The sequence below is a fragment of the Chelonoidis abingdonii genome, chromosome 14, assembly GCF_003597395.2.
Source record: "Chelonoidis abingdonii isolate Lonesome George chromosome 14, CheloAbing_2.0, whole genome shotgun sequence".
NCBI lineage: Eukaryota > Metazoa > Chordata > Testudines > Testudinidae > Chelonoidis > Chelonoidis abingdonii.
Genome location: NC_133782.1, coordinates 8,167,259 through 8,193,815, shown reverse-complemented (window position 1 = coordinate 8,193,815; position 26,557 = coordinate 8,167,259). Strand labels below are relative to the sequence as shown.

General features: G+C 45.5%; 1 protein-coding gene across 1 annotated transcript; it reads right to left on the bottom strand.

Annotated features, from left to right (window-relative positions):
• Positions 1 to 967: 967 nt before the first annotated feature.
• On the bottom strand, positions 968 to 24,641 carry RBBP8NL (RBBP8 N-terminal like). The gene is made up of 13 exons (XM_032802280.2): positions 24,500 to 24,641; positions 21,859 to 21,901; positions 20,369 to 20,464; positions 18,313 to 18,425; positions 16,909 to 16,981; positions 14,650 to 14,816; positions 13,746 to 13,828; positions 12,206 to 12,369; positions 9,877 to 10,723; positions 9,152 to 9,272; positions 7,152 to 7,213; positions 5,556 to 5,682; positions 968 to 1,895 (listed from the first exon to the last, which is right to left on the bottom strand). Exons 1-13 carry the CDS (start codon positions 24,564 to 24,566, stop codon positions 1,765 to 1,767), a joined length of 2,094 nt encoding a protein of 697 aa, XP_032658171.1. The 5' UTR covers positions 24,567 to 24,641; the 3' UTR covers positions 968 to 1,764.
• Between the last annotated feature and the right edge of the window lie 1,916 nt (positions 24,642 to 26,557).

The following is a 26,557-nucleotide window of genomic DNA, read 5'->3' as shown; positions in this document are numbered from 1 at the left end:
CTAGAGATGAGAAACAGGTGAAACGCTAGGGAAGTGGAGGTCAGCTAAGCCGCACTCCACTGTTCCAACGACCGACACGGGCGGTAAGAAGGAACTGAGGAGCGGACGGGTCGGCAGGGGTATATATGCGGTGCCGCAAGGGCGCCATGCCAGGGGGCGCCTGCCGACCCGCAGGGGGGTTGCTAGGGGAAAATTCTTCCGACGAACGTGCACGCGGCGCGTGCACACCTACTTGGAATGGATATGAGCAAGCACTCGAAGAAGAAACTCAACTTCTCCACCCCGAGAACTGTTGTTCAAAGTAAGGCAACTAATTCTGCTCATTGCTCCTGTAGTGCCTCAAAAGAGAAGCCAGTTAAAGACCTGAGTGTGGCACAAACTCCTGCTCAGTGCTGCTGTCCTCGCACACTCCAGGAGGGACTCAGGGAAATTCCAACTTTATGCACAGCAGAGTCCCTCCTCGCAATAATGGCCAAAATTAATATGCTTGTTCAGCACCGACTAGGTGGGAAGAGGAGCCCTGCTTGCCTAACACTGAAGGAAACCCTCTTTATACCTCACACATTGGAAAAATTGTTCACAAACAGTTTCTCCAGGAGAAAATAAGACCCAGTGATGCTGCCAAGGTCAGTATGACCTGCTGAGTAAGTGTTGCTCATGCAAGCTGCAGCTTTGACTTACAGACCTGACCTTTCCAGGGATCCAGTACATTTTGCAGGAGAGCATATGTGCAGCTTCTCCCCTTTCCATCCTGTTCTCTCCCCCTTCTCTTTGGACGTGCATCCCACCCCATCATTCCTCCCTCTGCTCCCTTCCACAGCCAGCTTTCCTGCCACACGCATTGAACTGGAAAAGGGAAAACACCAGCTTCGTACAATGCAAACAACAGAACCACCTATTACAGTCAACCTGTGCAGCGATTTAATCAATGCAGGCTGTAAATGTGGGGGAAAGCGAGCATATTTAATTGTGCAACATGTTCTGCTTGTCACCTTCTTTTATCCTACAGCCAGAAACTCACAAATGGGATGTTTAACGTGTATATCCCTGTTACCATCAGCTTGTCTTTGTAATTACCCCCTTGAAGTGCTTCTCCTTGTATGAAATGCCATGACATTGCACCCTCTAAAGTCTCTGCTCCTTGCCCTGACTCCAGCACTCCAAAGCAGCGCTGCATTTAACGCCTTAATTCTCTCGCAGACAACAGCACAAGGGCCTGATCCAGCAAGGTGCTGCATCAGGCCGTAAACCGGTAGTGACTCAGTGTGGGAGTGACACCAGTGTGGAACTGGTGCGCTGGAGAAGGGAATCACACCCGGAGGCACCAGCAGCGATACAGCTTCTAACAACACTTGCCGTGTCAGCATGGTGCCATCAGGGACAGGCATCACCAGCTCTTGTTTTCCAGTGAGGCTCTGCTCTCGTCTGAGAGTGCGAAAAACACTGAGCTGGTTGTTCTGCAGGCCTTGTGTAAAACCAGTGGAAGCTCAGCTGTGTTGCTCAGGTTCCTCTGGAGTTCACCATTGCCATGACACATGGATCTCAGCCGTGTGCCTAGGTTTTCATGCCTCAGACCCAGCACTAATACTTAGCACTTCGTAAGGATCTTCAAAGTGCTAAGTCACTGGTTATGTGACTTGCCCAAGTTGTGGAGGGAATCACTATCAGAGCTGGGGTTCAAAGACTGGGTTCTCTGGCTCCCGGTCCAAGCCTCTTCCCGCAGTCTACACAGTCTGGGATATTACTTCCAGTTGCACTTTTCAGTTAGTTCTCCTCAAAGATGTCATTGCCACAAGCAGGGCTGTTGTGCTCCGTTTCCTTTGTAATTTCTGCTGCATCAGCTGGTTCTTGGGGAGCTTTGATTTTCCTTCTTCCTCTCACTGACTTCTTATGTGCTGTTAATAGGAAGAGGACCATAGGCGTTAACCACATAGCAATGGACAGTTCAGACCACTATTAATGGCATATGGTCAACAATTTCTAGGCCCAAACTATCATTTGTTTAAACCAAAATGAGACTTAGCAAACTGCAGAGGAATAGAAACCATTTTCAGTTTTGTTTTAAATATCCACAAATGCAGGTATTTTAATGAGATTTCAAAATCCCTCATGGGCTTGGAACCTGAAAAACAGCAGCGAGAGTGGATGAGAAGAAGAATAAAGAGAACTTGACTCTGAAACAAAAGTGAAACTGATTGACTGAGTTTTAGGGATGGATTTTTCAGGCAGCCTCAATCCAGTCTTGCACATCCATTTTTTGAGTGTGCAACCGCTAGTGTGTACATCTCTTTTGCATGTGCCAAACCCTCATTGGTCTCAGACTGGCAGATCTGCAATTAATTATTTGGTGTGTGAGAAATTGTTTGGTGTATGAAAAGCTGCTTTTTGTCCATTTGGGGGGGCAGATAGTTCATTGCACATGCAAAAGTGAGGGTCAAAGGCAGGAAGTCTCAACAGTGTATTCTATTTAATTGTTGACTTAGTGCATGCGTACAGAAAGCTGGGAGATGCGTGCACCTGCATTTGTATGCAAAGCCTACTGGTTGTTTGCACAGACTGGGCAATTGTGTGCAAAGAGGCATTTGCGTGTGCAAAGCTTTCCTTGGATGTGTATACACAAATGTAGCCATGTGTGTAAGTGTTCATTTTGGATAGGTACAAATGGGTCTTGGCTCTTGGTAACCATGGCCCTTATTTTCCATGGTGAGTCAGATGCGAAAAGGAACCAGTAAGCGGGTGAAGATAAAATTACAGGCTGGATTTTCACTATCTGAATGTACAAAATGTGCTTCGAACTTGTGTTCAGAGTTATCATGATGACGTGTGGAAGTTAGCTAACTGCATGCACAAATGGTCAATTCAGATGCAGCAGTGTGTACAGCCAGTCACATTGCATCCTTCAAATGAAAATCTGGCACCGGATTTTGCAAAAATTCTGTCAGTGTGTTTGTGCAATTGGCTGTGCAATCTGAACCCCTGACAATAAGGCTGGACAAAGCACTGCAAACCGCCTAGCACTAGCTGGTGGCTGGACGTACGCCAGAAAATGTTTAACTACAGCAAAGATGATCGTGTATGAATAATCCGTGACTGATAGACTCAGAGATCTTGTCTCTGTCTCCATACTTTGTACAACTTTGCCTAACACCACAGCCTACCCTCAGGATGAGGCCTTTTAAGATTCTTAGCAGTTCTGGCAGTGCCATTTCCACATCCACTCTTGGTTTGACAGCTTCCAAAGCTCGGCTCCGGCGTTTGTTTTTAAGAGGAACTCCTTTACTGTTTGATCAAGTTTTCATTTGCTGCCTCTGTAGGTATCTCAGAAAGGCTGGGCGTGAGGTGAGAGGGGGCTGTAGATTGTTATACAAGCCTCCTTTTAAGCTCAGTTGACAGCTGTATACATTTTTCAATCGGTCAACGCCGGCCTTTCTTTTTGACTGCACAAAGAGGGCCACTAGCAAGCCCCTTATGATGGAGCAGTATTTATGGCTTGACAGGCCTGCTGCTATATACCTCCCCTTATCGACAACAATTTTCTGCTTATTCACCTGTAGGAAATACCGGTACAACACATTCCATTGTTAGCAAGGTGAGACCTCTACGGCCACGCTTAAAGATCAACAGTGGTTATGTGAGAGCTTTCTCCGAATGTCAATAACGCTTTGTGGAGCATTTCGCCTCATCTGTCAATCAGCAGTTCTTAGTATTGGCTAAACAAACACTACAGTTTACACCTATTAGCTTAGGTGTTAAGAAGTGCTCTCTCAGCCACTCCTGTCCCAAGCTGCCTTGGCTAACCATTAGCAAGGGCTTCCCTGTTTGGAGATACACTAGTTACCAATGTACAGTGTAGCGTGTCTTATCATAAGGAACCAACTGTATCACCTTGGGCAAACATTTGTGCAGTGTGAAATTCACTTAGTGAGAAGCAAACACGCCCATGGTGGGTCAAGGAACAGGGCTGAATGCCCCTCATCTATTTCTCTTAAAATGCTAATTAATCAAGTGTAGGCCATTGGAAAAGTTGTACAGGGGCCTGATCCAAATCTCATTGACGTTAAAGCATAAAAGAAAGGAACAGGATGGAGAATATTATAATGCCATTCTATAAATCAGCAGAACACCTGCATCTGGATACTTCACACAGTACTGACGGGAGTTCAAAGAAGGGCAATGAAAATGATCAGAGGCCAGGAAAAATGCCTCTGAAGTAAGACTGAAAAGGTTGGGATTGTTACCTTAGAACGGAGACAAGTAAGAGGTGACATGATAAAAGTATATACAATAGTGAATGGTCTAGGTGGGAGGTGAATGTTGTTTGCTAAACAAGCCCACTTTCAAGCTTAGGTTACACCCCAAGAAAGGAGACCAAGAACTTTTGTTCTCCCTGTCTCATCACACAAGAACAAGGGGACATTCAATGAAACTGAAAGGTAGCGAAGTCACAACTGATCAGGGCATAACTAGACTGTGGAACTCATTGCCACAGAATGTCTTTGAGGACAACATCTCATAAGAGTCAAAGAAGGATTGGCTGTTTATATGGACAAGAAGAATACCCAGAGTTATAACGGTTAATGCAAACAGTGAGTTTTGGAAAGGATAAAAATGTCACGTTTCAGGGGCTAAGCCAATCTGTAACTACTAGGGATCAGGAGGAGACCTTCATGGTTGCTGATTATACCACGTCTGGCTATTGGGGGTTTTTGTACATTTCTCTGAAACATCTGGTGCTGGCTACAGTTGGACATAGGATATTGGACTAGATGGACCTCGGCTCTGATCCATTTTGGCTATCCCTATAGAGCAGGCCCATATGGCTAGTTGTAGCTAAACAACAGGAGACTTTGGACAGTCTGGCTCCATTGTATTTACTGACACTCAGCATTTGCAAACAATATCTCACCCCACTAACATCTCCATCACTCACAGTTCCAGACCTCCAGAGACTGCAGAGGTCAGTGCCACAAGTTTGTTTGCTGCTCGTGACATTCAAGAATTTGCCAAGGGAAAAATCATACAGAAAAGGAAGAAAAATAAAATGTTTCCATTCCCAGATGCCCATTTTCTCCCTTGCACTATCACCAGTTAAATGTTTTTTCAAAAAAAAATATTTTCCCAGGCCCATTTACTGCTTGTAAAACCCTGTCCATACTCTTATTCCCCACCCATCACCATGGTATCTGGTGAGGGACGTCCTCCCTGTGTCCACAGCACCAGGCAGCAGCAATGCAAGGTTTAACTCACTGCATCTCTGCCCTGGCTTGGAAGGACCTCCTCTAGAGTGCAGAACCGCAGGAGCCCGGCAGGACTCCAATTCTTGTAAGCTTGGCAGGAACTTCACAGACTGTGACCTTCCAGTTCCTCCAAGCTCGATTACTTAAGTCCACTGCTCTCACCACACCAGTATCCAAAACAGGGTCATGACCCTTGCTAATTTTGAGGGACATGGCTGCGATTCAGGTAGCCTGGGGATTCATATCAGTTATGCTTCAGACAATGCAAGTTGGACTCTGTCAGAAGGTTCTTTACGAGCAGGCCCTCTTTCTGTATACCTTTTGTCCCTGGATCCTGCCCTCTTTTTCTTTTCTTTTGCAAGACCTCGTCCTTGTCCTCTGTGCACAAATGTTTTCCCTCTGCATGTTCTTCTTGGTGGGTTTCATGTTCATAAGTGGCAGCCACCTAGACAAATCAGAAAACCGGTCATTGGCCCATTGGACTTCTGATGACCTATTCTGTTGCCGTTGGATTCGTTACTATCCCTTACAGCACAGTGCTAATTTGCAACTGTTTGTGAATTTGATGCTCATAATGATCCCAGGACTTTGCCGTTCTCTAGTGCCTGTCTCCCAAGGAGTCTGAAGCACTTTGCTAATATTAAACCCAAGATTTCCAAACTGGATGATCAGCGTGATGTGCTAGAAAGAGGCCTGATTTTCAGCAAGTACTGAGCTCTCACCCTTGAAAAACATCTCCCTTTAATGTTTGCCAAGATGGACCCTCCCTATAGGGTTGCCAACTTTCTAATCACACAAAACTGAACATTCTAGCCCCACCCCTTCCCCGAGGCCCTGCCCCCTGCTCACTACATTCCCCCTCCCTCAGTGGCTCACTTTTCCCCACCCTTACTCACTTTCACTGGGCTGGGTCAGGGGGTTGGGGTATGGGAAGGGATGAGGGCTCTGGCTGGAGGTGCAGGCTCTGGGGTGGGGAAGGGGATGAGGAGCTTGGGGTGCAGGAGGGGGCTCCGCGCTGGGGCAGGGGGTTTGGGTGCAGGGGGATGAGGGCTCTGTCTGGAGGTGCAGGCTCTGGGATGGGTCTGGGGATGAGGGGTCTTGGGTTCAGTTGGGGGCTCTGGGTTTCGGGGGGCTCATGGCTGGGGCAGGGGGTTGGGGCGCAGACTTATCTCTGGTGGCTTCCGGTCAGTGGCACAGCGCTGGGCTAAGACAGGCTTCCTGCTTTTCCTAACTTCACACTGCATCCCGGAAGCAACCAGCAGCAGGTCTGGCTCCTAAGCAGAGGCACGGCAGGTGGGTCTGCGTGCTGCTTTTGCCCACAGGCACCACCCCCACAGCTCCCATTGGCCGTGGTTCTTCATGAAGTCAATATGTTACCATTGTTACCAAACTAAAGGCAAGGGATACCCCTACGGTGTGAGAAAGCGTTTTGTCTCTATGAAGAGTCATGCTGTATGTCTGGGATTTCCTCAGACAAAACTGGGCACAGGAAATGATATTAGGTATGGAATCTCCATCAGTTATTGATGGGCTGGGAACCAGGTAGTAAGGGGTGGGGGAAAGGGACAGAGAGATCTAGGCATCTGATAGAGGCCAACCTGCCATCTCAGGAGGAGTGTGACTTCCTTTTATCTTAATCATACAGAAAAAACTGCATGAGAAAGCAAAAGCAGAACTTTTCTGCAACCCAGAGACAGCACCTGAGCCCACTCCAGCCTGGGGAAATAGTGTTTGTGTTGCCTTTTTTGTCTCATTTTCTATTGGAAACCGTAGCATCTCTCTGCCTTACAGGAGTAGCCTGGACTCTTCAAAGGGGCCCAGCTCCCACAAACTTTCACCACTGAAATTCCCAGCCTTAAAGAGGAACCAGACTTGGCCTGCTCTTGGTGTATGTGTTGGTCCAAGGAAGCAAACCTCGCTGTCCGACATGTCGGGCTCATCCGAGTCCTGCTTCACAGACTCTGCATCATCTTCCTCTGGGGAAACAGAAGGGGACCGTTAACTGATCGGCTTTGGCAGGAACAATTCCCAGCCCCCTCACAGGTGTTACACAGAACCATAGTCACAGCTCCGGTCTGATCAGAGCCACCGTCACTGGGACATCAAAACGAACGACATTTCAAAATGAAAAGTCAAGAATTGGTGGCATGACGGGTTCGCAGGGCTGAGTTTTTAGCAGGAGGCCCAAGTCCCAAGTGTGTGTATTTTGGTGGCGTAAGGGGATTGACTTTCAGAATAGCAATATAAAAGAAATGACTGTGAGGAACACAATTTGCAGTAAACTCCATCGATCACACCCCACTGTATCTATGTAGCAATCCCCCACTGAAGTCACTGGCCATGTCTAGATTGGGAAGAGAGGGTGTGCAAATTTTAAATACAAAGTATCTTCCTAGGCTAGACAGGGCCAATGTGAATTTTGCTTGTGTATGGACTGCAGGATCAGAGCCAGAATGAACCAGAGCAGATGTTCCAAATAGGTTCCAAATAATTCCTGCAATGGACAAACTGAAAAACTGGTTGCAATGAAATCCACTGTAGTGGAGTCTCACTGTAGTGAGTCTGTTCTGTGAAAAAAAACAGAAAACTGACTTCACTGCAAAAGGATTCCATTGTATACTGGCCCAGAGGTTACAAAATTCAGGCATGTAATTGCATACACCAGATGCACACAATTACTGGGATTGCAGCTAACCAGGACTTGCAAACGACCAAATCTAGTTGTTTGGGAGCACAATTACCCAATCCGCACTTGCAATGGCAGATTTATGGAGGTATAAAGGTCAGTTACTCCCTGAAATTCAGTAGGAGTTGGGCACCTAAACTGCCCTTGGTACTTTTAAAAATCTAAGCCCTAACTTCTAAGGTACATCTTACTGCTCTTTGGAGGGGAGACTGGCTGCTGGCAACAAAGGACCACAATTTAATTACTTGTTAATTAAATTGTTAATTAAAAGGTCAAAAGAGTGAAATACCTGCAAGCTGCATGGAAACTATTTAAAAATACCGTAATAGAGACTCGAACTAAATGTATACCCCAAATAAAATAATAATAAATAAAATAAAATAATAAAAAACAGTCTGTCTGGTCCATCCCCAGTGCCTACTAAAGTATTTTCTATAAACAGTATTTTCCCCCCACCTTTTTTGTGATGACTATAGTTGTAGCTGATGGCTCCATATTCCATTCCCAATGCTCCCCAAAGCATTCATTCCCCCATTTGATAAGCAGCTATTTACCGTCATTGCTGGTCCAGATCATAGACCCATTTCTGGTGGCACAAAGAAGCTGGAAAATTGAAAGCTCTAGCCCACTGCATGGGGGAATCCTTGAATGGCTTTGAGCCACTGCATGGCTCCTATGCCACTTACCCTTCTAGCCCCTGGTATAGAGACATGCCTGTGTGAAAGGGGGCATAGCCAGGCCATCTGTGCACACTGGGCGTGATCCCTGGCTGCAGGAACAGCTCTTAGGGGTCTGTTGGTGACTGGCACAAAGTACAGCAGTCCTGAGGCTGCTCTGTTTTATGTCAGGGAGCTGCCAATGTTCGACACCTTTGGCAATCAGGCCACTTCCATTTAGGGACCTATAGATGAACTGAGGAGTCTCACATTGAGACATGCAATTCTGAAAATTGTAGACTTGAGGAGCAGTTTTCCAAGGCACAAATGGGAGGTAAGCATCCAACTCCGCTGACTGCCATGGGAGTTTGGTGCCCAGGTGACCTTTGTGCCTTTGAAAGTCTTCCTCTTGGAATTTAGACTACAACATTTAAAACAAGTGCCATATATTGCATGCATGTTTCGGAAGCGCCGTCCATAGACTTTCCAGTGCTAAGGAGATCAGCACACCAGGCTCAAACCACTGTCTGCTCCTGCCTTCTCAAAGGTTGCTTTTCCATGGGGCTTTTTACCTGTTTGAGCACCTGGTTCTTGCTTCTGTGCCCTAGGAGACACTCTCACCCTGGTCTCTGAATCTGTTGCAGGATCACAAGATGTTAGCTTGCCCGCAGGCTGTCCTTGTGAGGAAGGGACCTGTAACACATGGCAATAGCTGTATTAGTTACAAACTGATGGGAAGAATTGCCAATGCCTTTATTGCTAGAGACGTTGCCTTCTCCTAAGGCAGTGAAAAAACCTGGTGCCTCGCTCCAGCCTGGCAATGGGTATAACTGCAAAGATGCACATCTGCCCTGGAAAACATCAAATAGGGGATTCTGTGTATTTGCGGGACATTGCCACAGAGCCTCATGTCCCCTACGCACAGATTCAGCAGAGGAGTGGCAGGCGCAGTCTCTCAATACACCTTAATCTTAACCCAGAGGAATAAAACCCTGAGGCTTAGAGGTAGTTACTTTCCATGGACCATTTGGTCCTGGGTTTCCTCTGAGACTGAGAGCAAGGACGCTGACCAGTGCCAGTTGCGGTGTCGTTTTGCAATGTGCAAATCTGTCCACTAGGGACAGGACTGGCACCACCAATCTGTTTCACACGCTGTGGGCCACAGTAGAGCCATCAGGTCAGAACTTTCAGCAATAGTGGTGATGCCCATTTTAAACTGCGATCAGCCCAGCAAGCTGACTGCTGACCACGGCCTTCCTGCGGAGGAAAAGCAGATACCAATGCAAAATGTACTCACCAAAGGTGCCACAAGGGCCTCTTGGTCTTTGGCACTGAACTGCTCAGTCTTGTTGCCGATTTGCAGCAGTTTGGCCGCAGGGAGCTGGCTGCAGGCTAGATGGGAGTTCTCATGCTCTGCTCTTGGCAGCATGCTGGAGCTCTGGCCTATCTCAAGAGTGGGGCTTTCCATAGGGATTGGACTTGGACTGTCAACCTCACGCTGTTTGGGGGATTTGTGCCAGCTGGCAGGTTTCAGGCTGTCACTCCTTCTGCCATAATCTGACAGGTCCAGAGGTGTGTCCAGGAGACATTCTCTTGCTGCCTCTGCCTTCTCCCTTTGCTCCACGTTGTCCTTGTTTATCCAAACAACTTTCCCTTCCACAGGTTCCTCCAGGTACGACCTCTCTTCTTTGCACCCCATGGTCGGCTGCGGGGAAAGCGGCCTTTCCTCAGGAGCAGCTGGATCTGGAGTTGCATTTTGGTTGCCTTCTGTCCTGGCCCTGAATCCTTGCTGATGCTCTTGTGCCAGGAGATACTGGAGCCTCTCTCTGTGCTTAAGAAATGGAAGCCTCCCCTCCAAATGCTGGTCCCGCATGTACACCACAGCTCCAGGGAGTTCTAAAATGGCAGCCTGATCTTCCCATTCCTCCTGCAGCCTTGTTCTGTCTTCAGTCTGTCTGGCCTGTAGCAAGTGGCTTGGCAAGCTGTTGTCCCTATCTGCAGAAGCACTGTTACTCCTGAGTCCAAATTGGTGCAGAGAGAAATGTTTGTTAAGGAGGCAGAGCTGCTCCTGCCTGGTGGTCAGCTGTAGAGTTCCATAGGACGAAGTGGCTTTGTGGGAATCTGGTTTGTTTGTTCTTAAGCAACTAAATGAAACAAACGAACAAACAAAAATCATCAAACACATCAAAAGCAAGTTTCCAGGTGGGTCACCTCACCATCACAGTGTCCCTTTTTAGCACCTGGTTTCCATGTGCTGCCACTGATTGGCCAGATACGCTGCTGATGTAAACTTGCATAGCTTTGTTGAAATCAATGGAGCTCTGCCAGTTTACACTGGCAGAAAATGATACGTTGGAGCAAAGTGTGCATGCTCACTTTTGCACACATACGGTAGGTCATGCATACAGTAATTACATCTGTGCAAAATCTGCATTTGGGTGTGCAAAGCAAGTAGCTGGGTGCACAACTATGCTGTCGGCATGTCTGCAAAAATGGGTGTGTGCCTACTGGCTGTAGATGGGTCAATCAGTTCTGCACTAAAACTCATGTGATGGCCTCCACCTTGTCTGCCACACCAAGGATTGTAAAAAGGGACCTCCAGAAACAAGCGGCAACAGCGTGAGATAACGAGCCAAGTCTCTCTAGCTGGCTCAGAGCCTCTATGGACAAAGAACAGGGGGACCTGTAACACCGGGGGGTTACACAGACATTAATGAGTGGAGCCCAGTTGAAAATAGAGCTTTAGGCTGCCAAAACCTGACAGTTTTACATTGCTGATAGAGTCTTTCCTCCTTCCTTCAACATACGCGCTTGTAGAATTTTACAGCCACATTTAAAGAGGCTCGAACAATGGCTGAGTTGTGCAGACTGTGTTCAGAAAACCCTGCCTATATAAATTGTTTGTTACTATTCCTCAGCATTGGAGGAGTCTGTAGGTCACTCAGCCCTAATTGCCACTAAAGTTAATGGGAAGTGAGGAGCTCAGATGTTACTGTGACCAGCGCCACAGAAAGGCCAATTGGATTAGATAAGGAGCAGTGGGGATTTCTGCCCAGTGCTCAAATCAAACATTTTTTTCCTTATGTGGTGATCTCTGCAATTCTCAGTGCTGGCCAATTGCAGAAGGCTAGAGATCCTTTGACAGACTGTTCTCTAGGGGCCTGATTGTCCTCTAATTTGCCCTGGTGTAAATCAGGAGTAAACTCATTAAGGTTGAAGAAACAATAACAACATAGCATAAGAACCAGGCTCCTGGTGTTTTCTGCCTGGAATAGCTGCAGAAAATAGTGGGAATCTCATGAAAAAGTCTGTTCTTGTGAGATTTCCAGCCTGGTTTGCTGGAGTCAAGAGGTTTGGAGGTCTTATCCAAGCCTAAGCTCCAAAATTTGTGCAGATTGGATCTTTGTGGTTCAAAGACCATGGTGGGGCTTATGTGCTGGCTGGAAGAACTGGCTTGTGATGGAGAGAGAGAAGCAAAGAGAAAACCCACCAGTAACACAACAGCTGCTTGATTCAAAGCCCTGGAAGTCAATGGGAATTCTTCCATTGATTTCAATGGGCTCTGGATCAGGCGCAAGGAGACCGTGATGTTGGAGATGTATCAATACTGAGATGATGCTACTCACGCCTCATGGCTGGGGCTGCGCTCGTGCTCCAGGAACAGTGAGATTTTTCTTGCTGGTGGTGACGTTGCTCTCCTGGCAGAGATTTTTTCAGGGAGGCAAGTTCTGGAGCCAGGTCTCACCAAAGCGATGGTTCCATGCAGCTGGTTAGCTATCCTCTGGGAAGTCTAAAGGCAGAGGAGAAAAGTATGCATGTCCAGGACTATTGGGCTTAAAGCTCAGCTTGGTCTAAAGGGCTCTCAGAAATGATCCCCAGGTGAAAGAAGCCTAGCTGACTAGAGAACAATGACAGCAGAAAACCCTGCTTACTACTGGTCTTTGTTAGTGAGGCTACATTTTGTCTTATATCCATTTACATTCAAGAGGTGATCAAAATGAGTTGCTATGTTTCCAATGAACAGCTGACTGCTTCTTCAATATGGTGTTGGAATTTTAAATAATAATCAGCCACGTATTTCCCCAAGATGGCTCCATTCCAACACAGCATCATGTTTTTCAGCAAGTCCTAATTTATTCCTTATTTTCCAGCTGCATTGACTTACGGAGCAGGAAGTCATGTAACTTGTCTAAGGTCCAGGCAGGAGTCAGTGGCTTAGCCAAGATCGGTCAGTTTCCCAGTCCTTTGGTCAAACCATTAGACCCTATTTGCACGAGCTTACAGCATCCATTTGCTTCACTGGTTTATTTCCGGGGCAGGCTCCTATTCTGTGGCCAGTACAGAATGATCTTTCTGCTGCTGTAAAAAGGCTCTGAATAAGCCCTTACTCGACATTTTTGCCTACCCACTTTCCGATGCCACCAACTTCTACTGTTTATCTTCATTAACTACTCTCACAGTCCACCTCCAGCCTCAGCAAAACCCCTTTCTCTTGCTGTTTCATATTTATATGGAGTTCAGATCACTGGTTCCAGTGCCAGAATTAAGCACATGTGTGTCTGAGTTCCCATCATGAGACCCAATGCTATGGCCCCTGAGCTATGGAGGCACGACATCTGGCACTCCATCCCACCCCAGGTCCCTCGGCTGAAATGCACTTTCAGTTTCAAAGCGGTGGAAGGTTAGGAAAGACGCAAGCTCAAAACCAACAGAGGCAGGGATTTCCTGTCTCCCTGAAAATATCCCACAGGATAAGGTTGTATGCAAATATGGGCCTGTGGAATACCCCTATGGTTCAGTCCTAAGAGATTTCTCCAGCTACCTTTTTAAGAGGGGAGTCAGTGTGATTTGAAAAGGAACGAATGTGGTCACAGAATAATGATCAACTGCTGTTGCTAGGCCAGTTCTGAGGCTCTTAGGGAACATAAATGTGAAAGCAAAGCTGGGACTTTATCAGCAGGAGACATGACAGGAGACTGGTTCTCTTTCCAGTTCTGCCAGTGATGTACCAGGTGACCGTGGCAAGTCACTTCACCCCACGTGCCTACATGTCATTCGTCGTCCCATCCCTTTCACAGCTTATCCAGCATCAGGTCCCCACGGGAACGATGCCCAACTTGATGAGGACAGATTGACAGTGCTAAGTATCCCCAACGGAACTCTTACCATTTCCAGAGCATGTGCTTCATGGAGAACAGCACTTGGAGAAATCCTGCTGCCTAGAGAACATCTCTGGCCTGCAGACGTCTCTGAAAACAAAGGTGATAGCCGGTCATTGCGAAAGCTGTGCAGAGTTCCATTGCGGCTGCCCTGCGTTGTTTCCCATTTGTTTCATCTGCACATGGCGCTGTAATGCAGCGGCCTAAAAAGTCTGGCCAACCAGTCTGATAACTGGGATATTAATCAGCACATTGCAGTTATAAAAAGCTGGCAGGGCACCAAGCGCTTCCTAAGTAAGATTTCTAGCTATTTGGAGCCAAATTTTCTGTCAGACTCAAGCCAGCCCCTGAATTTGTATGCTCGATTGCATGTGCAATTGACAATGGGGGCAGGGGAGGGGGAAGGAATACAATGTGCTTTGTGTGTGCAAATCAGCAGCCTGGTTTGTTGTGCAAAAGGCTGCCTGCATATTAATGGAAGCATGCCCAGTGGGGAGGGGGTTACAATCAGCAGCACATGTAACAGTGGCATGTGGATTTGGAGGCCAGTGCTGAAAAGGGAAGCTTTTTGTCTCATTTTTGATTCCAGATGGAGCCCTAGGGGCTATCTGCAAGGAGGCTGCCAGAATAAAGGGAAAAGACTCGCCCTTCCCACACATCATCTGCGATGGATGACATTGGAGCACCTCAGGAGAATATTTTCCTCCAAAGCACTATAGCTCATGTATTATTTGATATGCAATTCCATGCAAACCAGGTATCATGCTCTAGATTAATGTCCTTCCTGGGGTTCTGATGATTTCGGCTTTTGGTCCCATTTGATGTAGTCAGAATCCTTTGCTAGAATAACTCACTGCTCCAGCCCAGTCATTGGTCCCTACACCCCCTATACTGGAGCCAGCAGAATATACCTTCTCCCAACTGTTGGCCAGGCTGTTCATGATACCCTTCTTCTGCTTCTCTGCTAGTTGCTTTGCCTGTGCTGGGTTTCTGGCTTACTGAGGAGAGTAAAGCCAATGGTGAGTCCAGGATGGAGCTGCTGTCTCTGGGGACGGCTCTTTGGTGCTTTGATCTCTCACTGTTGCAATGAAAAGGAACCAAATGACTGGAAAAAAAAATGAGATGGGAACCACCAATTTGAAGGCTGTCCTGGCGCAAGCTCTGAGCGCCAGTGTTTCATCTTAATGGAATGTGCAACAACTCAAGAGCCCTGGGAAACAAGGTGATGGGGCTTCCTGAGCACTCAAGGAAACATCTTCTTCCGTTTCAGCTCATCACAACTGAATTTCACGCTGAGGTTTGCTCTGAATCAATGCGTCATCCTGGGCCACCCAGAAGGGAGGGCAAAATGGGCAGTTTGCCCCAGGCCGTCTGTTTCAGAGGACTCCCAAAGTGATGGAGGGGTGGCCAGGCCAAATTTGAGTGAGACTCATTGTGACCTGGCACATGGGGTTTCAGTGCCACTCAAGTTTGGCACCTGCCATCAACTTGCCCTCCCCAGACAGGCCCAGATTCCTCGGTCACTGCTATTAGCCTCATCATGCTGAGCCTGAGGTGACTTAACAGGCCGAGAACCTGGAGGTAGGAGCAGGGTCAGGGGCTGGGGATACCCACTCGCAACAGTGCTGGAGCTCAGGAGAGGTGAGACGAGGAATGGCCCCCAGCCTGAACACAGGGCAGTCTCCCCATCCCCACAGGGAAGGCAGTGACCCCACACACCTGTGCTTTCTCTGACCTTCCATCCTCTCCCTTCCCCTCTTCTTCAACTCTTTCATATCCATGGCAACGTTTTTGTAAGGGTGTGTGTGTGTGGGAGGTGTTTCAGTTTCAGATTTTGCCCTAGGTACCCCAAAACCCCAGTGCAGCCCTGACACCATCTCAAAGCAAAACTCAGTTGATGCAGCTGAGTTTCCTCTTAGTCTGCTATGCAAAATTTCATGGGAAGCCATGACATTGGTGTGGATTCAGTGCAGACCAACGACTGGCCCATGTCCTCTCAAAGTTCTGTGACAAACTTGGTAACTCTGGCAGGGGTTTCTGTTTAGCCATATACGTCCCCAATGCAGGGAGGTTTGGCAACAAACTTTTGCACAGCTCTAGTTCAGTAAGTCAAGCTAGTTCCAGGTCTAGAAACCTCTGCAGTCATTTGAGAGATGCTAGATACGAGAATTCATGTTAAACTGAGGAAATGTTTGTGTTCCAAAGCAAGCATGTTTCTCTACTGATCTCTTTGTGATAATTTCTATAGACTTTAAATTCCTCAGGAATGAGCTGATTTGTATATACTGGCTAACCTGACATGTTACTTGGGTTTCACCAAAGCACTCTGCTAGGTTACTACTTATAGCAAACATCCTTTCCTCTCCTAATCCCTCCTGATTCTCTTTCTTACAGTTCATTTTCCCATGTGAAATGTGATCCATTCCCTGCAGATCCATGCTAATGGATCAGCATTCTGCCTTTACCCAATGTCCCAATGGCTTTGCCAAGAGGTGTTAGATCTAGATAGGTGTCTCTACAGATTTACTCAGTGTGTGAATGGTGATGAAGCTGGTGATAATAAAAACCAAGAGTTAAATCCTGCCCCCATTGAACTCACTGACAAAACTCCCATTTCACATCAGTGGGGCCAGGATTTCACCCCACATAATTAGTACGTTAGCAGCAGTGCACTATGTGCATGTCGGGCATGTAACCAGTGCCATTTGGTCCTCAAGTCTCTGAGACAAGGGGTTCAGCAGACACTTGCAGTCAGAGTAGGGGTTCATTCTCCCATTCACTAGTGGGGCAATCACTGTTCAGTCAAAGAACCAGACCAAAGGGGATCCCGAGTCAGGAAACTCCCTGAACTCTCCGTGATCCCCCTCTCCATTTCACCCCATGACATCACCAGTGCCAAGCATCAATCCTGCCTGCTTCCAATAAGGCTGAAGATGAAGAGGCCTCTATTATATGCAGGTGGACAGATGGGTGAGGGAAGGAACAAAAAGCTCCTACTAGGAAGTTGAATAAAAACAATGGTGCAGACTGTACAGGCATCTCCACTCCCTTGGCCAGGAGGTTCTCATACTGGGCTGGCTCAACAGTGTCCAGGGTAGTGCCAGAGTCTTAGGGGAACCATTTGGCCAGCCCTACGCCACCCAGTGAGTTAAACCCAGAACACAGCTTACTCCAGGCTCCGTAGCCTCTTCAGTTCTTCCTTCAGATTTTTATTTTCTTCCTTCAGCCTGTTCATTTCATTAGCTGCAGAGAGAGACAGTGAGTGCGGCAGGTTAGGGATCAGACATGGACTTAGCAGGAGATGATCCTTCCAGGAATGGGCAGTAACTAGGAAATGCAGACTGACTCCTATTAGTAAACAGCATCTCCTCTACATGAGAGCCCCTGCTTCCCCCAGGAGCTCACCCTCATATCGATGGCACCATTTGCGGTAAAGTACAGGTACCTGCCTCTTTGCAATGGTAGTTAAGACATGGGCTTGCTGTGCAATGTGAGTATGAAAGTATGTGAAATGTGATAAGGAATTCCTCTCAGCTTACTCTGGGTGGGTCTTTGGGATGAGACCTTAAAACAGAGACCTGCTTTGTCTACCAGGACGAAGAGCCAGATTTCCAAAGGAGTCTCAACTCCTTTTCCTTCTCCCAAAGAACTCTGGAATCATTAGGGTGAAAAGTGCGTCTTTGGATTGCTACAAGCCAAGCGGCAATGAAGGGTAGAGAGGACAGACAGCTGCAATACAGAGGAGATATATGACCAACCAGCGCCTGGCTTTTACACCTCTGTGCAGAAGTGACATGAGGTACAGGGAGCGAGGAAGATCAAACTCATAATGAGGAAATAAACATGCAGTTGCTGACGCTTTTCTCTTTCTTCCAAAGGCAAAGCAAAACAAAATACCACAATCCTCAGGGACAGCAGAGACAGAGAGAAAAATACCCTTGGCTTGTGCAGTGCTCATGTGCTGCCAAAGACTCAGGAGAAGATTAATCATACGTGTTGCTTGATTTTCCTTTACCAATGCAGAGCTGCTCCTGTGTATTTCCTGTATTGTCCAGAGTGTAGCCTCAACCTTGCCAAATGGATCTTTTTATAAGTGGCTGATGTTGCCTGCCCCATATGCACATGCTGTAGCAAAGTCCAGTGTTGAAATCTCTTTGATAAAATCTCTAGTGTTTATAGGAAATGTTAAGTATCAGAGGGGTAGCGGTGTTAGTCTGGATCTGTAAAAGCAGCAAAGAATCCTGTGGCACCTTATAGACTAACAGACATATTGGAGCATGAGCTTTCATGGGTGAATACCCACTTCGTCGGATGCATGACGTATTTACCCACGAAAGCTCATGCTCCAATATGTCTGTTAGTCTATAAGGTGCCACAGGACTCTCTGCTGCTTTTATAGGAAATGTTGATTTTCCTAGGCCCAGATGTTCAGACCTGCATCCCCCGACATGTGCCCATTGGGCATGTGCCCCCAGGATCACACATGTGCCTGAATGATCTGCAGAAACATAAGGTGCAAAAGCGCAAAATGCCAGCAGGGCAAAGCTGAAGGTCTATTTAGCCTCTGTACTTACTGAGGATGAAGATGTGCTGGAGACTCTGGAAGTGGGAGTGCTCATACTCATTCTGCTTCTTCTTGGCGAGCTCCTGGGCAACCATGCATCTGTCACAGAGACCTGCCCTCAACCTTAACAAAAACACCCAGAGCCAAGAAGCTAAGTTATCCATGCATGGCTATATGAGCAAATGAAACTGAGTCCCATCTGCACTCGAAGGCAGATCTACAGCATCAGGACTAAGTCGAAATCTGGCATTCATTACACCATGACAGTGATATGCTAGGCAAAAATCCACACGTCTAGTTTAGTGAGCCTTTGGACACAGCGTGTGGAGATACACAATTCTTCCCTATGGCAATCAGGTGGAGATATGAATTTTCAAAGTGGAGAGTAACACAAGTGAAAAAAGTTTCAGGAAACTCCATGGTCCAGATTCTGCTCTCGGTTACATAGAATCATAGAAATGTAGGGCTGGAAGGGACCTCAAAAGATTAGCTAGTCCATCCCCTTGTGCCAAGCCAGAATCAAGTAAACCTAGATCATCCCTGACAGGTGTTTGTCCAACCTGTTCTTATAAACCATCAGTGAGGGGGAGTCCACAACCTCCCTTGGAAGCCTATTCCAGCACTTAACTACCATTATCGTTAAAAAGTTTCCCTTAATATCTATCCTAAATCTCCCTGGCTGTAGAGGAACATAAGAACAACCATACTGGGTCAGACCAATGGTCCATCTAGCCCAGTATCCTATCTTCTGTTCGTGGCTGGTGCCAGATACTTCAGAGGGAACAGAACAGGGAATTATCGAGTGATCCATCCCCTGTTACTCAGTCCCACCTCCTGGCAGTCAGAGGTTTGGGGACACCGATCGTATTGGGTTGCTTCCCTGACCATCTTGGCTAATAGCCTTTGTTGGACCCGTCCTCCATTAACTTATTTAACTCTTTTGTGAACCCAGTTATACTTTTGGCTTCACAACATTCCCTGGCAACGAGTTCCACAGGTTGACTGCGTGTTGTGTGAAGAAGTATTTCCTTATGTTTGTTTTAAATCTGCTGCCTACTAATTTCATTGGATGACCCTGGTTTGTGTTTTATATCAAGGGGTAAATAACACTTCCTTATTCACTTTTCCTACACCATTTATGATTTCATAGACCTCTGTCATATCCCTCTATCGTATCCTTAGTATCTCTTGTCTAACCTGAAGAGTCTCCGTCTTTTTAATCTCTCCTCATATGGAAATTGTTCTATACCCCTAGTCATTTTGTTGCTCTTCTCTGTACTTTTTCCAATTCTAATATATCTTTTTTTGAGATGGGCAACCAGAACTGCACGCAGTAGTCAAAGTGTGGGCATGCTATGGATTTATTAGCTATCTTCCAGTGATATGGTACAGAGGCTGATTTAAGCAATAGGTTACATACCACAGTTAAGTCTATAATTTCATATTTGAGTTCCTTCACAATGCTTGGGTGATACCATCTGGTCCCGGTGACTCATTACTTCTTGTCCTACCTTCAGCAGACGTGGAGAACAATTGATCACAGTTGTCTTTGTAACAGCCCTTAACATATTTGAAGGCCCCCCTTCAGTCAAGACTAAACATACCCAGGTTTGTTTGTTTTTAATCTTTCCCTGTAGGTCAGGTTTTCTAAACCCTTTTATCATTTTTGTTGCTTTCCTCTGGATTTTCTCCAATTTGTCAAATGTGGCACCCAAAGCTGGACAGTGTGGTCCAGCTGAGGTCTCACCAATGTCAAGAGGAGTGGGACAGTTACCTCTTGTCTATTACCCATGGCATGCCTGTTAATCACATCACTGCAAATGCAACAGCTCCCTTAATTTCCATGGATTTACTGCACTTACATCGGTGTAACCGAGAGCAGAGTTCTCAATTTGTTAATACTAGTTAGTGAGAAAAAAAGATTCTGATGCTATATTTCATTTCTTGAAATGACACTGAAAAGCAAGATCTGTGTAGGCATGTATACTATTGGGCACACAACAGCATTAGGTCTCCCAATCAATCAACCAACCAACCAATCAACCAACCAAACACACACCTCTTACCTGTTTTCTAACACTTTTACATTTTCTTTAAGGATCTTCTGCTGTTCCCTGAGCTGGTGGTTTTTAGCAAACAGCTCTTCAATTCTCTGGGCATCTCTAATTCAGGAGACAGCATGGGACAAAACAAGGTCATTGGATTTGCCCCCAATATCTGCTGCTTTCTTCTCAATATACTGTCCAGCAGGCAGGATTTATACAGTAGCCCAGTCATGCCACTCACACTATTTCTATTACTAAACTACTTTGTGTAGCAGTAAGTGCATTGGATGGATAGAGATCTAAACATATTAAATGCTGGCACCAGAGCAATTTGGTGCAAGGTTAACAATTCCCATTGGATAAACAGGATGGAACACAAAAGGGTACAGACTCCTCTGAGCTCAAAAAGAGGTGAATCAGAAGGGCACTCATGACAGACTCTTAACAACAGGGGCTGGACTGTTACTCAAAGCCCTGGGATACATGATGAAAACTTCAATAGGATAAAGGTTTTGGATACCACTGCTTTGTCTGTCACTTCCATATATTTAGGCTTGGCAGGAATTGGTGATTGTCAATAAATGTCAATTTCACTGTACACAGAAATCAACGAGAACATATTTCCATTGACAATAGTCAGAATTTACAGATAGGCAAGGTAAGAAAAATGCTGCTTGAGAATATATTATAATTTAATTTAAGGCTATTTACGCAGTATATTTTGACATGTGATGTTGATATTCTGTGTTTTTTGAATATCGTCTACGGTCATTAGATAATTATTGTCTGACAGTCCCCCCCATAGTTTCCTGCAACTGTGAAAATCTAAATTGGTACAAATTAGAAAAAAAAATGCTTAAAACCATAATTCTGCACAACTGTAAAATTTAAATAGATAAAAATAAAATAAATGCTTAAAATTAACATTGATATTATCCATCAAAATTATTTTAAAAATTGAATACTGCCCAGCCTATATATATTGTATAACAACAATGCCAACCCCCTACCCACAACCCAAACCTATGCATGCACCTTAAGGTTACAAACTCACACACTTAAAAGTTAGGAAATATCAGACTGGGGGTAGGGTGGGAGAAGAATATCTCTGGCTTAATCTGACTGGATGCGGTGCAAAGAGTTTTTAAACTCTTATGCCACGCCAGGGCAGGAGGCTCAGAAGAGGTTCTTTATGTGTCTCACAATATCCACAAATTCTGAGTGGGCCGCTTGGTAAGTCTGAACTGCCCTCGCTAGGTGGGTGATTCAAGACCCTTCCAGTGTAAGGACCTTGCTGATTGCTTTGCAGATGATATTAAAAGAAGACTGTGAGTTGGCTTTCAGGCTTGCCTTCTTGTTCTAGTCCGTGGGTTTTTAACAGATGTTAAGGGTGCCTACGGCCTAGGGGAGCTGCCTTCAATGTTATGAGTAAATAGTGCAGCCCTTCCCCATCCCTCCAACAGAACTTTGCTACCACAGCCTGAGTGGAGAACAAAACTTGCTTTACTCACCGACACTTCTCTGTTGTCAGCTCTGTTAGCTTTGTTTGCAGTCCTGGAATAATTAATGAAGGCTCAGGAGATGAGTATTTATTGCAAATTATGTGACAGTTCAGAACAGAATGTGCTATCATAACTTTCAGCAGAGCATGGCAACTTAAAAGGAAACGGTTAGTTTGAAAATCTCATTTCTGAAAAACAAGGTTTCTGCCCCTGTTATTAGTTTATTTCCTTTTCACTATTTACTATTTTTTGCATTCCCTTCTGCTGGGATGATGAAAGCAGTCTAGTCCATTTGACTTTTATTGCTAGTTAGTTACAAAACCTAATTCTCATGAGAGCTGGGCAAAATATTTTCAGTGCAGAGTAAATTTGCAAAATAAATAAATAAAATTGCATTTTTCACATCGCTGAATTCTGGGTTGAATTTGGCAAATAGTTTTGGCTGAAAAAATTGATTACTAACAAAACAAAACATTTAGATGTTTCCTTTAGAAATTTAGTGTATTTATGTATTAAAACAAAACAAAATAGGGCAATAAACGCTCCAAAATGAAACCAAATGAAAACCTGAAAAAATTCATTTTGTTTCTTTTTTTCCCTTTTTTTTGGTTTCATTTTCGATGTTTTTCAATCTGAGCCGATTTTTTTGTTTGGCTCCGGAACCGAAAAATCAATGATTCACTCAGCTCTAGTTCTCAAGCTAGCACAATTCCACACTCTTTGCTTGCAAATCATGTTGGCAATATTTATAGCTCAACTAGTATTCTTTTCCTCAACTGATTTGAAGACTTTTTTTTATGCAGTATCTAAATTTGGGGTCTGAGTTGCTCAAGAGTATCCTTTAAAACTGTGGTTCTCAACCACGGGTACACCTCCGGAGGTATGCACAGGTCTTTCAGGGGGTACATCAATTTGTATAGATATTTGCCTAGATTTTTACAACAGGCTACGTAAATAGCACTAAGGAAGTCAGTACAAACTAAAATTTCATGCAGATGACTTGTTTATACTGCTCCATGTACTATACGCTGAAATGTAAGTACAATATTTATATTCCAATTGATTTATTCTATAATTATATGGTAAAAATGAAAAGTCAGCAATTTTACAGTAATAGCGTGCTGTGACACTTTTGTATTTTTATGTCTGATTTTGTAAGCAAGTAGTTTTTAAGTGAGGTGAAACTTGGAGGTACCCAAGACAAATCAGACTCTTGAAAGGGATACAGTAATCTGCAAAGTTTGAGAGCTTTAAAACATCACAGGGTTAGAATTACAGAGAATGAGACTGTATTTATAACCCAGGAAGTGTAAAATATAACACACGGGTTGGCAACCTTCGGCACACGGTCAATCAGGGTAATCCGCTGGTGGGCTGTGAGTCATTTTGTTCACATTGTCCGTCCGCAGGCACAGCCCCCCACAGCTCTCAATGGCCACGGTTCGCTGTTCCCGGCCAATGGGAGCTGCGGGAAGTGGCGACTAACACCTCCTTGTCTCACGGCCTGCCAGCAGATTACCCTGATGGGCCACATGCTGAAGGTTGCAGACCCCTGATATAACAGTTTTATCCAGAAAGTTGCTGCTGGAAATGTCTTTATACCAGAACAATGGGAAGTAGTAGCATGCATTTTCTTTCCTTAATGGCCTTGCTTTTAATAATGTACAAGATGTTAATGCTCTAAAGAAACAAACTATCCATCCTTATTCTCAATTTTACTGTAACAAGGACTCCTCACTCCTGCTAATTCTGAGCTATCTTTCAGGATGGAGGTTTGCTTCTTTCCTTTTCCTCTTTGATCACTGAGTGACCAATGACTGCCTCACCTGACGTCAGATATCGGTGTCCTAATAGGTAAATTGCTTCACATTTACATCTCCTGCCAACTCCTGATTTATTTTCCAAACATGTTACCCTAGACCAGTTTGACGGCCCAGCTGATAATAGCTAGTGCTTCCAACACAGGAATTTCAGACAACACAGACCACCAAGGAGGAGGGGAATAGGATCCTCAGAGTTGTGTTTTGCTTGGGTGGGTGGGAGTATTTTAGGAAAGATTCATTCTACACTGCTTTGAGCAACCCCCTCCCACCTCCCAAATGGCTGGTGAGGGAAGTATAATTGCATCATACCATGTTGAAAGGAGTCCAGAGAACAGGGAAAGCAGGCAGCATAAAAATAACAGTCACTATGAGTTTCTTTTTGTGGTATGAAGTGTTGCTGATTTCCACACTAAACCTTATGTTCTGTAAGGCTCCCAGGACTCCATCTGGTACACTTGTCACCCAGGATATTTTAGTAGTGCTCAGATATTGGCACCAAACCCCCAGGGTGCTCAGATTTGCATCCAGGAATGTTTGAAATTCTAGAACTTCCTGAAGACCAAGTGGCAGGGCACCCACATCACCTGCCTCTTCGTTTTCTAGAGGCCCATGATCTGATCCTGCCTCTGTGCCTCCCACTGACCCTAATAAATGACGCTTCAGCTGAGCTCTGGATTCCTTTCCCAGCTATCTAATCAGCAGACACACCTCCCCAGCCCAGGTTACTTGGAGCTAGACAGAAGGATCTGATTTTGTTTTCACTCTTAGCTTTAAAAAAGAAATTGACTTTAGCCTCTCTGCAGAAATGATCCTGAGGTTCTTCTTACCTAAGACCTCTTTTTCATGGATTTCCTTGAGCTTATTCAAGAAATCTGCAAAACTTTCTGTGGCCATGTTCAGGGTCTTCCCACATGCCTTGGAGGTATGTGAATCTTCTGTGTCCAGTTCAAAGTTGTTGGTTTTCTTATCGTTTAGTCCTTAGCCCAAAACAAAAAAACACACAATAAGATAATTAGCAGCATCCCAGATATCTAAGATAAACAAAATATCTTATGTTTCCTGTTTTTTCCAAGGTTTAAAAACATGACAAGCCTCTAAGCTATCCAAATGGAGAAAGCAAACTCATTTACTCAACCATTAAAAAAATAGCAAGTACATTTGGAGTCAGATTTTCAAAGCCTGGGTTCCCTGTTTGCGCCCACAGTTAGTTTGGGGGTACAAATAATGGCAGGCACAATTTTGCACCAAAACTTGCACTCGCAGATGTTCATTAGGACATTAAAATGTTCCTGTACCTGACTGCATCTGCAAACTGGTGACTTCCAGCATTGAAATGACATGACTTCTGCCACCATACTTAGTTGCTGCCATAAAACTGGACTGGGAATTATTTGTAACAGTGAAATTATGGCTTGGAAAAGGGAGATGCACTTAAGGCTCAGCTAAAAATCAGGTCCTTTCTCTATAGGTAGAGCTGATCAATTTATATTGCTCTTTAAGTGAGTCGGATGAGAGAGGGTAGGCAGCTGTTTGCGGAAAGGAGTGATGGGCCCTGCATGCATTTATGTGTGGACCATGTTTAGCGTGCCCATGGTATAGCTGCTGACTGAAGAACTAGAATCAGAAGTAACGACAGCAGCCGATCTCATCACCTGCCACAGAAGGGATCTGAAATGCTGCCTGTTCACTTATCTCTTGCCTTCGGGGTGAAGCAGACATGGACAGTCAATACGATTGCTGCTTTGCTTTACTATGTTATCTTCCATGCGGGGGCTCTCAGAACTGCCTGACAGACATTAACGAATTCAGAGATAGGGAACAGAGAGTTATCAGCCCATTTTACAGACAGGCACAGAGAGACTAAGTGAACTGCCCCAGGTCACCTAGCAGGCCTGGAAGGTAGAGACAGCATCAGCTTGAGTTCTAGTTAATTAAAAAATATGAATTAAAAAGCAATTTCCACTCCACCTGCCCCTCAGTAAAGGTGGTTTTACACCCACATTAAAGAGGAGGATGGTCCATTGGTTGGAGCACTAACCTGGCACCTGGGAGACCAAGATTGATTTCTCAGCTCCTCCACAGTCTCTGAACCCCTCAAAGCTTCAGGTCCCTGTCTGTAAAATGGGGATAATCCTTCCCTGCCTCATAAGATGTCAGGAGGATAAATACCTTACAGATTGCAAGGTAACCCTCTCCCCTCACGGGGTCCCAGAACCTTGGCCCAAATGTCTAGACTACAATTTTATAACACCTGCCCCCTGAGTCTCAACCCTGTGAGCTGGAGTCAGCTCACACGAGCTGTAGTGTAGACAGACCCCTTCAGGCGACTCCCTTGGGGTACTGTTCATTAACTCGAACTCACCACATAACCCAAACCAAGGCTATTCTCCTTATTGAAACAAGCAGCAAGGGCCTTTTGCACAATTCCCCAGAAAATGCACATACCCCTTCCTTTAACCCCTGCTGAGTCACATGACAGGCCGGTAGCCCAGCTCTCTCCTGGCTGTCCCACTCCGTCACAGACCCATGGGGAGAGGGGAAAATGACCTGAGATACAGGGGCAAGTAAAACTTGTTAGACACTGGAAGTTGTCAGGTCACAAAAGAAACAAAAAACCCCGAAGAAAAATGTTATTTTACTCTAGCCTCAGCGATCATAATTGTTGGAAGTTACAGGCAACAATATTTGGTTAAAACTTTTAAGACAAGAATAATTTTCAAGTTGACAGTGGACCTTTAACTAATGGAAATTCCCCTTTAGCTCAAGCAGAAGTCGTCACGTTCTAGCCCTGTTTTAACTGTGATATTTTGGCTGGCCATGATGTGCAGCCTAAAAACGATAGAATTCCCAGGTAGCCAAGGATTTATTCAGTATCCTCCGTGATT

Bases quoted from the DNA above. Each gene is read 5' to 3' on its own strand.
- RBBP8NL (XM_032802280.2), bottom strand. From the start codon at position 24,566: ATGGCCACAGAAAGTTTTGCAGATTTCTTGAATAAGCTCAAGGAAATC. The intron at 14,817-16,908 runs GTAAGCTGTGTT...TCATTGCAACAG, and splicing joins AAGAGGCTACGGAGCCTGGA to TGAGAGATCAAAGCACCAAA. The intron at 10,724-12,205 runs GTGAGTAGCATC...TGTTTCATTTAG, and splicing joins CGCAGCCCCAGCCATGAGGC to TTGCTTAAGAACAAACAAAC.